We start from the raw sequence: 17,670 nt of genomic DNA on the forward strand, positions 1-17,670 counted from the left end.
ATTAAAATGTGTAAGTCGTAAATTGCCACTCTTGTTCTAGCAATTTTATTGATTTGAAAAATACGCTAGATGTTACTTTGCATTAAATACTTGTGCGTAAGAGTGTAAGTATCAGGTCTTATGAATTGGAAAGAAGTAATCATTTTCATATTAATACTGCTTCTGGGTTCTTGCATCCCAGTATCTTTCAGCACTTACGAACTTCTCTTAACCTTTGGAGCACCCTTGACAGATAGAGAAATGGAAAATTATAATGTCAAATGAACTAAGTTTTTGCAGTAGGACTAAAGGCGGCTGGAAATTGGGTTTGGGGAATTTGGTCCATGCCTGGGCTGTTTTCCCAAGGAAACTGTTAGCACTATGGAGGATTTCATGTGTCTGTGTGTGTGGATGCTGCTTTCTCACCTATAGACGTTTCTATGTGTGTATGCATATGAACGTCGTAGTCTAGTGATGTATAGCATATAGTGAGTTTAATTTGGGATTCCTGAAGTGAATTGAGGCGGTAAGAACATATGGCAAATGCCAGAAATAATGATCGCATTACATGTTTCTGATGAATAATTCAATTCAGTTTAGTACCGTTCCACCATTAAAATAAACCCCTCACAATATTTGACATAATGCAGCTGAAACCCTTCGAGAAAAAATTTTGGAAGGCGAAAGAAGCAGTTGTTTCACTTCTGTTTTAATCACCACTGGTAGAGGAAATCTTAACGCTCAGTTAGAAGGGAGACAGATGTACAGTCTGGGGCTGGAGCTGTTGGTATTAAACAGCTCCTCTGTTGTGTAGCAGGGGAGCAGGCTTCAGGAGGAAGGACAGTGGTCGTGAAGGGCTGCTGTGGAGCTGCAAAGAGAAACTATTTCTAAAATATGCCAGGATAGCACAGTAGAAACTGAGAAACAACAGTTGGGAGAAATATGCCAGAACTAGTTTTCAAAGTGAGAAGAAAAAAAAAATATAAACCGCCTTTCTCCTAACCCTAAAGTTCACCTTTCTGACTTAGAGTACTGGCAAATTTTGGGGGGGAATAATAAAAAATAGACACCCAAATATTTTTGAGGTCTTTTGGAAAATGTTCTGCCACCCATCACTTGAGGGGTGTGTTTTGTGGAGCGAGAAATGAACGTTTCTGCAGCTGCTGGGTGCCGCTTAGGCTTGAGGTTTACTGCATGTTCCCAGAGTCCCTGTCAGGTCTCCTGCCAGGCTTTATAAATGGAGAAAGTAAGGCACAGGCGTAATTATTTGTTAAAGGAATACGAGTGTTTGGAATGGAAATTAGTTGTCCTACTTGGACAATAGAGAGAGAGCCAGTGGCTCTGCAGGTACCTAACATTGCCTGTGAAGATGGGGACATGAAAGCCTTGAGCAGGGCCACAGGAGGCAGGAATATAAAATTTTTCTTCTGGTGTCAGGTAGCTAATGGCATAGACCGAGGCTGATTCTTCACTGACTGAGCAAAACGGACGTAACCAGCCCACTTTGTCTTTTGTCACATCTGAGCGGAAACCTAAGCTAATGCTGATAATTCTGTGTTTTACAATCTAATTTTTCAGGGTGTTTTGTGTGATGCTAGGAGACATACTAGCACACTGCAGAATGATGAAACACAGAATGATCCTACATTTCCTGCTTCACGGTGATTTTGGGAGATAGTTCTAGCTGCTTGGTTTTTTTCTTAATTTTTTCCTGGATTTTGTCAATAACATACGGTTTTCCGAACTGCTTTCTGTGGAGCACACTCATGATGGCATCAAGAAATGAAAGAAGCTGGTCCTGGGCAGAGGTGTCCTGCAGCCACGGGCTGGGGGTTTCCCAACTTTGGAGCGAGAGCTGGTGTCCCCTGTGGTACCAGAGCTCAGCCAGGTCAGCAGCATCTGAAGTCAGCTTTTGTCTCACAGACCTGTTCTGCTGTCTTTTCCTGATGGATCTCCGGTCTAGAATAAATAGACATTTCTGTTGAAAGCAAGTGCCAGCCTCTCCCTTTACAGAGGAATTTAACTTCCTTTGTGCAGCATGAAACACCGCAGTACAGCATTCTTCATTCAAATCTCCTCCTGTTTTGAAATGAAGAGCCATGAGTACCTGGCTCCCCTCCCTCCCTCTCCACGCCCAGGCAGCTCATTGCTTGCAAATGAATTAACCTGCTTTCTGAAGGGTGTTTCTGCACATTTCCCACACTTTTTGGTCAGTCCGATTAATTCTCGCAGTGATGCTCCCTAGGGAAGCCCAAGATGATCGCTGCTCATGAGCCTTCCCCAGACTTGATATTTAATTCCTTCGTAATTTCTCGTGGTGTTTAAAATATTAAATAGTGGTGTCAATAGTGTGCTGGACAGCACGGCCCACCTTGGAAAGTGAGGGTGGTTGGGAGCGACTGGAGAGGTCCCAGGGCTGGTGGGGAGGCAGGAGTTAAACTGCTCTTCCCTGGAGCCTGAGCGCCTTGTGCAATACCCGGTGGAAATCCCCACTCCTGTCCTTGCTCCCAGAAAGGATCCAGAAACTTACAGTTTAGCGGTAGCCTTGGTTTCATGAGAAATCAGAAGAAATTTGATTGAAAATGTGTCCAGCATGTGCTTAGCTTTATTCCTTACTGTGTTTATTATCTGTTGTTGACTTCCTATAACTGGGAGCACACATCCAGGCTCCTTGCACTGCTAACTGCCTCTTTTTGTAATGAACACAGTAGGATGTGAGGAAAGAATCTCCTCTTCCTGGGAGAAAGGTTTGAGTGGTCAATACGAGAGTGTGATGAAAAATACCGGGGAGCCTGGTGCTTCAGGGAGAATTGGTGTGCCCTGGGCCAGGAGGGGAAATGGCATTTACAGCAGGGAAAACTCCTTTACGTTAAAAATGTTCACCAAATTTTTGGCCAAGTGTTGGCTTCGTCACCTGGCATGAGAGGAAGCTGTTCAAATAACTATTAAAGAGTTGTTTGGAGAACGTATTATTTCAGGTTGCTTAAAGGGCCCAAAGCGATCTCTGCCTCCTGGAGCACACAGGTGCTTGGGATGTTCATTACTGGAGGCTATGAAGAGATCGTCACCTCGAACTGTTTTCTGAGTACCGAAAATATGAACCGGGGGTGTGTGTGTGTGTTGCTTTTGATTACACTAATAGTAATTAGTGACACTAATGTGTCAAAATGACTTTTAAATTGCTTCATTACATAAATCCATGCTGCACACCATTGATAAAATGTAGTTTTACTACTTGCCCGTAGTATTTTTCCAGCATTCAGAAAGTGGGAAAGCGTAAGAAAAGGTTTGTCTGAGGTTTGTTTTTTTTTTTTGGCTTGATGTCATTTGGGGGGAACCTTTAACTGAGTACGGACAATCCTAAAATAGCTGTGAAACTTCCTGTCGGCAGAAGTAGTTGTAATGCTCCTGCTGCTTGCATGTAGGTTCTGGGGTTTCATTTATTTTAAATATGCTGATAAGCTTTTATTTATTTTGAATAAACAGCTGTAGAACATAAAAATAGAATATTGCCTGATGGACTCAGACATGTTACCTTTCTCCGGGTTTTGATGCACACTATGGGTTAGTTACAAAGATGAGGACTTTGCCTGCTCTTGCGCCCGGGAGGAGTTACCCACGCTCTGCTGTTGGAATCAGGGCAGTGCATCCCTGCGCAGGGTAATTTAATCTGGATTCTGTTTTTAAACATCCTCCCTGAAAAGTCAACATCATGGACTGTGTTTTGATAATAGCAAGGGAGACTTTTGTGGCTATTTCATTAGACAAAAAAATCTAAATATTTAATTTGAATTCTGCCTGGATTAAATGCCTTGGCAACTTTGTCAACACGTTTAATTGCATAATCTTGAGCATTTGTTTAAAAGCTTTGCAGATCTGAAGCCTTGCATCACTTTGCAGTCTGTGAATTACAGATGAGTGGGTTGTTGTGGGTTTTTTTTTGTTTTTGTTTTTTTTGTATGGGTATGGAAAACCAGCATATAGGCTTGTTGTGTTCAATGGGATTCTACCTGAAGGGTGCTTAAAGTTATAAAATTTCCAAGCTCCCCATTGTGATGGAAGCATTACGCAACTGCAATAAAGGCAGAAAGCATCAGCTGCCTCGCTCCCTTAAGTGACGCTTCTGTTGTGCCTAGAAAAGCTGGTAGACCCAAGTAATTAGTGATGCAAATATATTATGATGTAGGTATGAAAATGAAAGATGAGTGTCCTCCGTACTTCACTGAGACTAGCCTTAATTTTTGCTTTTAGGTATGTCTCGCGTCCTCTGCTTTTATTTCAGTAATGCAAAACTTCATGCGCTCATCTTGCATGTCAAAATAGTTTCATCAATCTGTATTAGAAAGAATTTCAGCTAGTGACTCCTACAATTCTGTTCATACGTTTGTAACTATGAGGGATTCTTGCCCACCTGTATTACCTAATGCTAATATTTCTCAAATGGGTAAGGAATATCCTGTTTTTTAAGGAAAATTTACCTTTTCCAGGGCATGCAGTTTGACAGGATTATGAACCTGAACTTGAATCTCCCTTCTGGCTCTGGTCTTAAACAAAAGACTGTATTTCTTCCTCTTATATAATTTTCACTTCAAAGCCTAGTTTTTAGATTACCAGTGGAGATTTTTAAGGCTGCGATGATCAACAGCTTTCGGCTAGCAACGCAGTTCGTTCTGTGAAATTCTTGCTGTTACTGTATAAAGGCTCTTCTAAGTCATGAAACCTCCCAGCCATAGCAAGGGTTGTTGGGCTTGTCGTTTGTCACAGCCCTGTTTGTAATCATGTACAAAAAAAATTGAGGCTGTTTGCACCAAACTACAAAGTCTTTCACTTTTGGAGTAAAGCCTTATATATGATGGTAGGGGAAATGTGAACGATTCTGAGCAATTAGTAATGTGTTGGGAATATGTCAAAATACATAATCCAAAGCATTCTCTCAAGTTTATAAATTTAAATGGTTTTAACTTTTACTGGAAGCTGTAGTGTTGGTTCGTTTTAATTTTTTGAAACTGAGTGGAGTGTTAACTTCAAACTAAACTGTAATCTTAACCTAAACCTCCGTGGGGCTGGCGAAGGGCAGGTGGATGCTGTGCCGCTGCTGTCTTACCCTGCCATTCAGGACCCGGGTGCGTGGCAGCTCTCTGGAGATGGGAATTTAAGGAACTCATCACAGGCAAGACGCCAGGTCTAAAATTACTGCTTCAGTCTTCTGTATGAAGTGGAGATTTTGCTCATTTTGGACTGCTTTGTCTTTCATAGACTGCTGAGTAGCCTGAAAGATAAGATTGTGTTAGAGCCATGCGTGCAATTTAATGCTTGGTGACTTCAATCCTTCAGCGTAATTGCTTCTTATGTGCTGGGCGAGGGTCCTGAAAACTCAGGGGTAACTGAGCTACATGTGAAGGTTTTGAATCTGCTGACTTCCACCTTCCCAGTTGTGGTTTGATTCTGTTTTGCTTTATTTTGATGTGCCTCCTGTTTTGAGGTTCTATGGTGTTAACATGGGAGGAGGACCATCCTCAGCCATGGGGGACCACTCAGTTGAGGCGAGAGCGCAGACGGTTTTGGAGTTCAGCTCTGCCAGTTGGAGCGGATTTGTGTGGGTGAGAGGATTGCTGTTTAATCTGGGCGGGAGCTGGGGGTTGGTGGTTCTGTTTTGTTGTCATCCCACTCCTTTCCCAAGCTTGTCATCTTTTTATACAGCATGGCATTTGGGATAGGGGTGGGAACATCTTGAGAAAGCGACAGAGCAGATACGTGGAGATGTAGCTAGATACTGAAAAGCAGCTCAGGCTGCTCGTGCCTTCTCCCGGTACTCTGTGCTGTGCAGGCTGTGATTCACTGTGTTGCTATCCAGTTAGAGCAGTTGAAGCTTATCACTTGGAAGAGTTGAAACCCTGCCTAGGGAGATGATCCTGCTTGGAGCAGGAACGTTGCTCAGAGTGCATGAGATGGCCGGGCAAGGAGGTGTCCTGGGTCTGAGTTCATCCTTCTAGCCCTGTGCATGACCTACTGAAGAACAAACACGTTGGTACAGGAATTCCTTTGTTTCTGTAATTCCAACTCTAGTTTTTAGGATGCTTATGCCTAAAAAAAAAAAATCATCTTGATAAACTCTTTTTCACAAGCTGAATGTTGCATGCTGTAGAAGAGCCAGATATAGTTCCATTCAGAGTGTATAAATCTGCCTGCTGTGGATGCAGTTGTCTTATGGTAGTGCAAATTCCTGCCAGCAGCTTTTGGAAACCCTCTCCTCTGGTGTAGTTTGAGAACCCCCCTCTGTTGAGTAGAGTCGCACCGCAATTCTTAAAATCTGCTCAAGTGTAAAGGAAGTATCACTTTTTAAAATTGAAGGATAACATGCTATTAATTTCATTTAGTGGATCTTTCTCAAAGATTCTAGGGCCAGGAGTGTTTTGGCACCTCAGAATGGTCATGTAACTAGCCACCCAGACACTCATCTAGTTTAAATTTGTGGTCTCTTTCAAGCAAGAATACTCACTTCATGAAGATCATCCATATTTTTTAAAGATACAACCAGGTATGGCGGTAGCTTAAAATGCAGTATGTCTCTTAACTTGCCTGTGGTGGAAAAAACTACTGGTGATGACCTTTCCATGGAAGTATTAGAGGCCCTATCACTTGAATACCAGCATTTTATACAGGGATGATTACCTTCATGATAATGCCATATCATTTGTGCCTATCAATACTTTATATGCTTCAAAGTTTAAAAAGGGGGGAAAAAAAAGTCAAATGGATTATAAATGTTGACAATGACAAATGTGACTAAAATACAGAAGGTTGAAGATCCTTCCTTACCCTTTGAATTCATTAAAAACTAGACATGCCTGCCGAGTGCTACAGGGAATGTTGAAAAGGTAGTTGCAAAAAGGATAAAAGTAAAATTATGCAACTGTCTAGCATTATATGATACTTTGTCCTTCTGTGACCTAGGTGACTTTATGACCTGGTGATGGAAGTGAGTAAATGGTTTGTTATAAATGGATGGAAAACTTTTCTATTGCTACCAGGGACATTTTAATTATGTAGTTATCATCCACGTGAGCTTGAAATACAATAGAAAGGATTCTGCAATACAGGGCAAGGCTTAGCGTGAGAATAAGAATACCCGGTATTTAATCCTAATTCTACTACAGGCATCCTGACCTTGAATTAAACGTGCTCAATCACCTTCAGGCACTTGAAGCATTGGCAGCGGGCGCAGAGTCTTCAGGATGCTGTTCCTTGTCTTGAATGGTCACAGTGGGTGGGATCGCTGAGGTCTACAAGTTTTAGAAAAGGAAAGGAGGTGGAAGGCTTTTTGGTGTTTAAAGTGGCTGTTAACCTAATAACCTGTGTAAATTAAAAGATGCGAAAGCAGTGAATTCAAAACTGAAGTGGTTGTTGTGACTGCAGACATAAAAAGGTCCTGCATAATACAGTGGCGCGCGGGTTAGAGCACGCAGCCTCTGACTCTGCCGTGGTACGTTCTCTGAGTAAGTTAAAAAAAAAAATATCTTTTGCTTGTGTAAGCAATGGGAAAACAAGCAGACACTTTATACTCTAGAAAGCCTCAGGAAATTCCTGCATTCTTGATTTTATTTTGTGGCAAAGTACTGTGTGGTGTGTTTTTGAAAGATGAGCAAGGTTGCCCTTCTCCAGCCCAGCGCCACAGACTGGATAAGCTGGAGCTGAATAGCTTATTGTTCCCCTCCGGGCAGCCCGATCAGCTGTCACTGCTCCCCTCAAAAACACTGAGTTTATTTATAAAGAAAAAGTGCTGATATTACATTTCTTACTAAAGGAGAAGGTTACTAGTTCTTGCTGCTGTTTAGCAGGAGAGCTGTGTGTGAAGTGTCCCACCTTGAGAACCAAGAGCTTGAGCTTCATTGTAATTTTGTGTACGTGCTCTGCTGATCTTCTAGTCTTTGAGAACTATGAGGTTTTTGGAAGTGGTCCTTTGTATTTCTGCTTTTTCTCCTGGAGCTAGTTTCTCAATCAAGAATGTGACTGACAAAGAACGTCAGAGTTTGCCGAGTTGTTGCCCTGGTAAAAGATCCATCAGTTGTAGCACAGGGAAGGGGAGGTGGCCAGCCATTACTTATCTGAGCTGTATCTGCTATTTTCTATTCCTGTCCCAATCCTTTTTAAATGTGGTGCCCTCTGTTCATCCATGCTAATAGCGTAGCTGACATTTTCTGAGAAATAACGCTGTGCATTTGATCAAGCCCTAAATGCACAAATACATCATATACAAGGAAGGTATTTGCAGCATTTGAATTCTGTGCCTCGTTCTTTATCTGCTTAGCAGAAGATCCCAGATCTGCTCAAGTATTTTCTTTGTGTGATACCTTTTCGTGGGTCTAGGAACTAAGCCGCAGCTTATTAAAATTAGTGTCTTTGCCCAGTGCCTTCTGAAAAGGTCATAGAGTTGTTCCTATGTTGGGACCATCCCTTTTGTTGAGGAAAGGGTGGAGGAGAAGACACAAAGGGAGGAAGAGCTTTCTACTAATTCTTGCCTTGAAGGATGTTCTTTCTTGAATGTCAGACCTGCAGATGAGTGTTGGGTTAAGGACTGGGCAGCTTGATTCATTGCAGCGAGGAAACAGTACGTTACTGCACACTTCAGTGCTATTATCGTCTATCTACCTCACCTGCTTTTCTTTATGAAAGTCTTAATGACAAAGCCACGGGTAGAATGGGGATGTCTTGCTTGCATTGCATGGGACTGAACTTGACACTCATACAGAGTTTTGCAAATCCATTAGTAGTTTTGTAATTGGGGATCGAGCTGAATGGAGAAGATATGTGTGTGTGTATATATCTTCATAGCATATGTTGAGCATCAAGCAGCAAATTTTTAAATAAGTACTAGCAGATCTAACGTGCTCTTTGTTCTCTCCCTGTGCCCCTCCCAGCCCCTGCAAACTCTGAGATACTTTTGCTAATTGGAACCAAGCAAACAACAAAGAAATCAATCTCACAAACTTGCAAGAAATGCAATAGGCAGGTTTTACCTGGCGTTGCTCATGCCTCCCCGTGCTCTGCTGGAGGAGCGTAGGGTGCTGGGCTGCACCCATCCTGCTGTACCCGTCCTGGGCTGGAGTGGGATGTGGAATGGGGCTTCCCGGGGAAACAGGCATGCTGAAGTGGGTTTGATTAAAGAAGTATGTGTGTTTGGCCTGTGTATTTGCTTGTAGTTGTATTTCCTGATGAAGACGCAGAAGTTTTCCGTTTCCTAAAATTCTCTCCTGAGAAAAAAAACAAACTTGACCAGCTTTGCCCACACATCGCAGGTTTGACTACTCCATTTCATTCTGTGTTACGACCTTGCTGCCTGTATTTTCTCCTCACAGTGAAAGCTACAGAAGCCCCTGGGTACTACAGTCTCAGAGAAGTGGTACTGCCAAATTAAAGTGCTACACAAGGTCATCTTCAAGCTTGAAAGCTCCATATTTTTTCAGATTTATTTGGGGTTTTTTTGGCAAGCCTAACTAAGAGCTGCATTTGTATACACATGCCTTGGAGTCCCTAAAGTAAGGATGCATGCTTTCTTCATTGCAAATCCTGGACCCCCTGAAACAGTTTGTTCCTGGAGATGTAAGCACAATTCAAGGCAACCGATGCTCATAGTGCATGGCAAGAGTAAAGCGCTCGGAAGTCCAGATGGTATGCTTTTTCTGGGCAAAGGGACAAGCATACAGAGGAGGCCAAGCTGGCCTCTAGTATTGCGTATCTCAGGAATTAGCAATGAAGTAGCTGATTAAAAAAATTGCATTTGGAAAATGATACTTGCCCATCTTCAGTTGTGGTGACCATGTTGTGGGTGCCTGCAGTTACAATGCAGAGATAGAAACAAAGCTCTGCATGCCGAAGACCTGAATGTTCCTTATTTTATTGCTGATTCTGAATTCAGCTTGGAACAACACATCTCTGAAAACCTTTGGAAAGAGCAACACTAACCGTCTGTCAATAGCAGGCATCTCTAAAGTTTGAGTGCTGACAAACCTTTAGATGAAAATATGTATTTTATTGTTTTCATGTTGAGTTTATTGCCTGTATAAAAGCCAAATAACCTCTACTGCCTGCATCACTGAATATTTCTGCATCTTTAGACTAAGAGACTGACACGCTTCTGCTATGTTTTCTTGCCCTGTTTGACTGTGAGCAAGACATTTCACTATTCTGTCCCTCAAATTCAGAATTAGTAAGATAAGGAGGAGAACACCCTGGCTTACAGGGCTAATGCGAGAAGTTTTCATATTTGTAAAATGTTTGAAAACTGTATGTAAAATACTGTGTTAATAAAAATAGATATCTTCAGTAATAATTATGCATAATAATAACATTAACACCTATATTTGTGTGCTTTATGGGTCCTTTAGACTTTGATATGTTACTTGCAGATATTTTAAAAAGAAAACTAGTCTTCCTGGAGGTAATTCCCTAAGGGGAACTGCTCTCATGTTGGCTCTCCAAAGGGGTGTCTTTATCTGTTTTGATGGCTTGGGTTATAATGAGAGCGCCACAGCTGGAGACTCAGTAACTAACTGAATAATCCAAAATTGGTGCCTTTGGGGAGTGCCCCAGTATGCGCAACGTCTTGTTTCTGCATCAAGAGTAGTCTGCAAAGGAATTTGATAGAAATTCCCTGAAGTGATTTTCTGAGCTGACGTGGGGTATTGCAGCATTCAGTCCTGTTTCCAGATTGAGATTCAGTACATTTTTAGGCAGTGACCACCTCTTCTTGATGCCAAAAATGCACTTGACACTTGTAATTGATGCACTCTGCAGCAGTAAAGCTTTGCTTGTACATCTGCACACCGGAGTGCAGGTTATTGGATGGCTTTCCTGTGACCGGTGCATCCGAGATGCAATCGCAATCGTCTTCTGTCTGTGGATATAGTTAATCATAATGGAGCTTTGCTAACATATGACTAATGAGGGACCATATTTTTAACTATATTTTACTGGAGAATTTTTATGGTGTTTCCTCTAATGGGATTTTGTTTAATCTTTAGTGCTTTTATTTGTTACAGAGATCCGTGCCCAATTGGTAGAGCAGCTGAAATGCCTTGACCAACAGTGTGAGCTTCGGGTCCAGTTACTGCAGGACTTGCAGGATTTCTTCCGCAAGAAGGCAGAGATTGAGATGGATTACTCAAGGAATTTGGAGAAGTTGGCTGAGAGATTCCTGGCTAAAACTAGGAGCACCAAAGACCAGCAATTCAAGTAGAGTATTTGCCTTTTGTTTTTGCCCTTTTTTCCCTGTAGATGTGGTTGCAAGGGTAGGAATGCAAAAAGAGAGCTGATACAGTGACTGTAGGTACCACCGCTGTTGTGAATGTCAGAATAAAATGTTTCCTAAGTTTGTGTTAAACACAGAACCCATTTTATGTCTCTACATAGCCTGGTTGCTGGCTTCATTTCAGTAATTCCTGGTAGGTCATGTGTTGTCAATAGAGGGTAGAATGGTAAAAATTGGCATGTCTAAAAGGAGTAATTTTTTTGGGAAGGTGGACAAAGCTGTACACCAGATTTGATGGACATAGCCAAGATTTCCTTCAGTGTCAGTGGCTTTTTTTTTTAAGAGTAACTGTTCTAATCTGTTATATGCTGTGAATTGCCATTGCAGCACTCTGTTTTCAATGTCCTGCGCATACTCGGTGTAGGATTTAAGAGTGTTGTATCTCTGCTACTATCATTTCTAAACAGTAGAGGAATGTGGCCAATAGTACTTCCAAATAGAGCTGTGCCGTTTGGGAAGGGGAATCCCTAGATGCTAAGCTGGTGGGACTCAATTAAAATTTAAAGATGTCCTTACAGACAATCATCGCACCTGCTTGAAACATTATTTACAGGTAGGTCTGACCGTACTGCTTTGGTTGTTCCCTGTTTAACTGTTTGAGTTGGGATGACTAACGTGTATAGAACGTGGTTTCATGGATTTAAATCCTTCAGATTTATTGCTGCCTCGTGCCTGGAGGAAGGGACCCAGGGGCTTTTCCCAGGAAGGGGTGTAGGAGAGGACCTGGGGGTGACGAAGGGGCTGGTGCCAGCTGCATGGCACGGAGGCATCAGTGCGGTGAGGAGGTGGCCAGCGCAAAGCCAGGGCCACGGGGCTGCTGTAGCTGGTCTGGGCAGCACACGAACTTCTCAGGTTTTGTTGTCAGGACAGCAGCTGGGAAAACATGGAGCAAAAGCAGCCTTGGGGGCTGAATCATTTCGGCTTTGGACAGATCGGTCTGAGAGGATCCATCTGGGTCTGCCTCCGCCCAAAGTGCAGCGTCACTTTTAGTATTGTTTGGGGCTGGCCGTTATCCGTGTTTTTGTTTCTCTGTTGTTGCTGTGTTTGGAGGATGTGGGGATGTATCAGCTTTCCCTTTCCACTAGAAGCTCTTTTTGTGAAAGCCATTAAGCAGGCACCATTTTAGTTTCCTTTCTGTACAGCTTTGATGTCATTTACTTTAATCCTCATTTATAAACGCGCATTGTGCTACATTGTCGGGAAAGCGCAGCTCCCAAGCATAGCCATTTGACAGGTTGGAGAAGAGTTACTCTCTGTATTTATAGAGCTATAATTGTCTTAAGTATTTTTTTTCTTTTCCTTTATAGTGAAAGTGTTCTTGTAACTATAAGTTACACATATTCTGCACTCGCCTTTAAGATGGCACTAAAGAAACAATGTCTCAAACTATAATTTTCTTCTGTATTGTGACTGGTCTTTTTCTGTTTATTTTGTTATTCTTCATGAAAATTGAAGTGTTTTCCTTTGTATTACATGATATGAAACATCAGAAACACTTTTGTATTCAGCTTTCAGTGGTAGGAAAGGTGTATATAGCTTACTTCCTATTTTGAGATTTACATTGAATTTTTAATGTGGAAGTTTTTACCATAGTTGAGCAGAATCCTACATGTGTCATGCTTCATGTGAATTAAATATGCTGGCTCTCATACTGCAGGTTCTTTAAATTTTTTGTTTGTTTGTTCTAATGTATTTTCCTCACTGAGCCATGCCCCTGTTTTTTGAGCTGTTTGTAATTTAGGTAGGCTTTATAAAGTTGGATGTGGAGAAATTTCATAAGCTCATAAAACGTTCGCTTGAATTTCTGAATTAAATGTCCATGCGTTTCTGGTCAAGTTCAGGGCATTGGATGAATATTCCAAAGCCCGTTACTGAGCATCCATTTGACTGCTTTGCAGAGAGGGGTAACGCTGCTTGGGCTCCTGATTGCGCTGCCATTAGCAGCAGGTACCTCCTGGCAGAAAAGCATCTTGTTCTTGGAATATGTTACCCCTGCAAGGCTTGAGTCACAAATGTGCAAGTTATTAATTTGGTCAAGAGTAGAAATAAGGGAAAAAATAACTAGGAGGCTGCTGGGTCTGTGGGCAATATTTGTCAGAGCGCACAGCGGTAAAGCTGTCTGTCTGGGTAGCTCCATCTATTGCTGGTTTGGTCATTTCTGCCTGCTGGCTGTAACAGTCAGAAATGTGTCAGAATACCACAGGGGATCAGTAAGGAAGCAATTCCAATTATAATTACCTATCCCCAACACTGCTCTGTCTGAATAGCGACGAGTAACTTCGCTGGTGTCTTTTCTGTAGATGCTGAAGCTGTAATCCCATTTGGAAGCCCCCAAAAGACCATTTGATCAAAGCCAAGTATCAGATCTTTCCTCCTGAGGAGCCTGGTATTACATGACTACGAGATGCGCACAGGCGGGTGGCTACTCTGTAATTGCCTGGCTGTGACCCTATAAATATACAGTAATAGCATGTTCTTTCGATAACGTGATAATTATGTCGGAAGGTACCATATCATTCAGTGACTGCTTACCATGTCACTTGCCGGTTTTAGATCTCATAACACACTGTCAAGGAGGAAATCTGTCAGGCAGTAACCCTGTAATTTGCATGTGCTTTCATACTCAATAGCTATTATGTCATTGCCAAGTTGCTACCAATGTGTTCATTTAAGGGAATGCTCTTAAGGGCAGGAGGCTTCAGTCTGACCCTTGAAATTGGATTGTGTGGCTTCTTCCACCATCCATCTCCGAGCTGGTAAAAGCACACGCTTACAGGAAAGGGCAGTGCGAGGTGCGGGCTTGTGTTGGGTTTCTAACAAATGCATTGCATGGGGTTTATTTTTCTTAGATGTGGCTGCACCAGAGGATAAGCTGATCGGGTGGCTACATTTTTCTTATGGGTTTTGAAACGTAGGTGCTTGGGTCTTGACAGCAAACTGTATAGTCAGTGATGGGCTTAAAGGGTGCTTGCACATTGCATGGTTTGAAGGTAGCTTTACTGGAGCACCTTAAAATGATTTGCAGGAGTAGGTGTATGTTATTCTCATTTTATATCTTCGAAGACGGGGAACAGATTGGTTTAGCCAAGGTGACATACGAGTTGATGACAGTTGGATATATCCCAGGTTTTACTTGCTTTTAACTACTCTACCATGGCTGTTAGACCTCGCTTTGTCTATTCTCTTTTAAAAATGTTTTTTCAATTAGAACAGACTATTAAGGAGAATAGTCATAAAAACCATATATATTTGGCAAGGCTTCTTCAGTACCTGTTAGTAAATATCCTTGCGCAAGATGTAAGGACTGGAGGAAAAAAAATGCATTTCACAGCTGAAATCTTACAACTCCTGTTGTTACAAGAGCTTGTAGGTCACAAGTTTGGTGTCGTCATCACTCCTTAAAGATCTGCCTAATGAAAGGTCTCTTGTGTAGCAGTTAAATCTGAGCACCGATCTCAGCAGGTGTCTGCCTTTGATGCTGCGTCTTGGGGTCCCTGCAGGCAGCAGCGCTGGGTGTGGGTCTGACCCCCATCCTCGGGGGAAGGCTCTGTCCCGCTGCCCCGAAACCCTGGGGCCTTGAACTCCAGACTTCAGTTCTCTTATTTCATATGATTTTGTTCTAAAGGCATCTGCCTATTCAAATAATCAGTTAACAATATTGAAAGCCGTGGCAAACTTGAGTGATTCCTTTCAAGGGAGAAATTGGAGAAAATAAAAAAGAGGAAAAAAAAAAAAAAGGAAAAAAAAAAGGGAAGAAAAAAATGAAAAGACAATGCTATTTTAAGGCCATGTCAGAATAATCTTTGGAAGGAGGATACTGAATAGCAATTGTCAGCTGGAGAGCTGAATGTCCAGGATATCCCAGCATGAAATTCAGATGGCTTTCTGGCAGCCTTTGCCTTGAAGTAGAAGATGCAGAATAAGTCTGGCAACCTTCAGGCTGAGCACTTGTAAACAACAGATGTTCATAACTGGAATCTTTTGGAAGAGAAGGGCAGGGAGCAGCGTGTATGTCCATGCTTGTAATTCTCAAAATTTACAGTTAACACTGAGCTGTGTCAGGAACACTTTAAGGGGAAATCAAATGTTGCAATTCAACTTTAATTTTCTTTAAAGTGAAATGATTTCTTTAAAGGAGAGATGATGCAGGCTGTGAGGGAGGTATCAACAAAAGCATTTGGGTCACATGGACTTCGGTTACGTTGTTGTTATTGTTATTTAATTTTAATTGATAAATATTTTGACCTGTGATTCTTTTTGATGGAGCTGAGTTCTGAATGTGTTTTTTTTTCTGAGTTTTTTTCAAATAACAACATTTGGAAGGTTTTTCTAAGTATGACGCGTTCATTTATTCAGAGACCTCAGTGAACCCGAAGAGCTGGGAATACAAGACCATCAAAAATTGATGTACAACCCCAGGAAGGATCTTTGTGCTGTTTTTCATCATATCAGTGATCCCAGTATCGCACTGCGTTGGTTGGTATGATTGTAGCTACTCTTACAGAGCACACTGCAGAGGGAAAAATTCAGACAGGTTTGAAAAAGTATATACAGAAACAATTACCTCTGCTCTAACACTTGGTCTAGCTCTGACAGTTTGACAGTTGCACAGATCTGAAAATAACTCTTTCATCTCTCCCTTCACGTTGTACCTAATTTCAGCAGGCAGTTCAGGTGAGCTGGGCTGGCAGGTCGCTGGCGGTTTGGGAGCAGCAGTACGCAGGGTACTCTACAGAGTGGGAAATAAATCAGGATCCAGAGCACTATTCAGGAGGTACTAGTACTGGAAGTGGCTGTTGCACACCTCTAGCAAACAGATCCTGATTATTTTGGGGGAGCAGGGAGGTGGGACGGGAAACTTCTCTTTTTTTTCTTTTTTTTTGTTGTTGTTGTGTACCACCAGGAGACTTGCTTTAAAAACCTCAGTTTGAAGGGAAGGAAGATCAGAGAAGTCATCTGTTCACATGGATGATGTGACATGCCTATATTAATTTAAATGTTTCTCTCTTCCTATTTAGTAATATTTTCATTCTCATTTGACTCATTCCTTCATCTTCTGCTCCTTATGGAAACCCAATATTCCTATTCCTGGTTTGTGGGTGTGGGGTTGGCTTTCTGTTTTGGTGGGGTTTTTTTTTATTGTGTTTAATCCAGTTGGTGGGGGAGGAGGGGGTTTTTTTAAGGTAATTTTTCTGCTGTTGCTCTGAACGGGGTTACCTTGCAATGCCCAACTAAGTGTTGCTGGCCTTTGTCGCTCTCTCCTGCTTGCCTCGAAGCAGATAAATCTTGGACTGTCTGAGAGTTCCTTGTATGAATGAGTAATTTAATTAAAACATTTCAGATACTTGGGACTCAATCTTCCCTTATGATCTTTTGAGATCGACTGAAACCTTTGAAGTGGAAGTTGCACAGGACCCGATCAAGATAACACCCGAGAAACCACAGAGCTTCATACTTTGTGGTTCCTTAAAAAATCTGTGCACAACTTCCTCTTCCTGCTCCCAAACACCCTTGATTGCTGTGATCTGGTGTAATTTAGGCTAGCCTAAATAAACTCTCCAGATTCACTATCATCACGCAATCTTTAAATGAATATAAATTGTGCTTGAAATAAACCTGGATCTTGGCATCTTCCTCGTCCTCCTCCTCCTCTCCTTGTGCAGGAAGTTTGAGTCAAACAGCTATTGTGAATGTGAAATCGCCAGCTCTTTGGGAAGGTTCATATCCAGGTCCTAAAGTTTTGGGTTGATCTCATCAATTTTACTTCTTAAGGGTGAATAGTGACTCCGGTCATTCTGCAGGATCTGTGGAAATTGAGCTCACTCTTGATTATACCCAGTGGTCCCTATTGCTGTTTTTCTTCCTTTTTTCATCCCTCCTCTGTGGTGACATGAAACTGGAAGCAGAGTATATTTGCCAGCTCCTTTGAGAATTGAAATGGTTAATGAAAATAGCAATTTGCTTCTCTGCCATCTGCTTGTGGTTATGATAGAAAAGGGTCTGTTGTAAACAGTTGTATAACTTCTGCTCTGTGTTGTGAAAACTGTTGCCATGTTCCACCCCAGAAAATACTGTGTTTTTAGAGGTGCTTTAACAGTTAATGTGTGTGTAGTTTTAAAGGCTACTGGGAAGGTCTGCAGCAAGTAACTGCCTCTTTCCTTTTCTGTTTCATTTCTGTCTTAAGACCTGCCTTTATCTGTGTTCTGCCAGTGCTAGAAAAATTGTCAGAAGAAAATAAGGAAGGAGAGATTTTGCCTCGCGTCCTGTAAAAAACCTTGCTGTGAAAGCACTGAACCTGTACAAAAGCAAGACAGATGATTTTACCAAGGTACTGAAGGGGTTAGCGAAACCAACAGACACCAAGAAATTAAAGGAATTTAAAG

General features: G+C 42.0%; 1 protein-coding gene across 7 annotated transcripts in view; it reads left to right on the plus strand.

The window, feature by feature from the left end:
* SRGAP2 (SLIT-ROBO Rho GTPase activating protein 2) overlaps positions 1 to 17,670 on the plus strand; it is a 113,945-nt gene that overhangs the window by 26,539 nt on the left and 69,736 nt on the right. For all 7 annotated transcript variants that reach the window (XM_054181266.1, XM_054181270.1, XM_054181272.1 and 4 more), the window contains exon 3: positions 11,019 to 11,211. In XM_054181266.1, the coding sequence (XP_054037241.1) occupies positions 11,019 to 11,211 (193 nt within the window). The remainder of the gene's footprint in view (positions 1 to 11,018; positions 11,212 to 17,670) is intronic.

Source organism: Rissa tridactyla, chromosome 21, assembly GCF_028500815.1.
Source record: "Rissa tridactyla isolate bRisTri1 chromosome 21, bRisTri1.patW.cur.20221130, whole genome shotgun sequence".
NCBI lineage: Eukaryota > Metazoa > Chordata > Aves > Charadriiformes > Laridae > Rissa > Rissa tridactyla.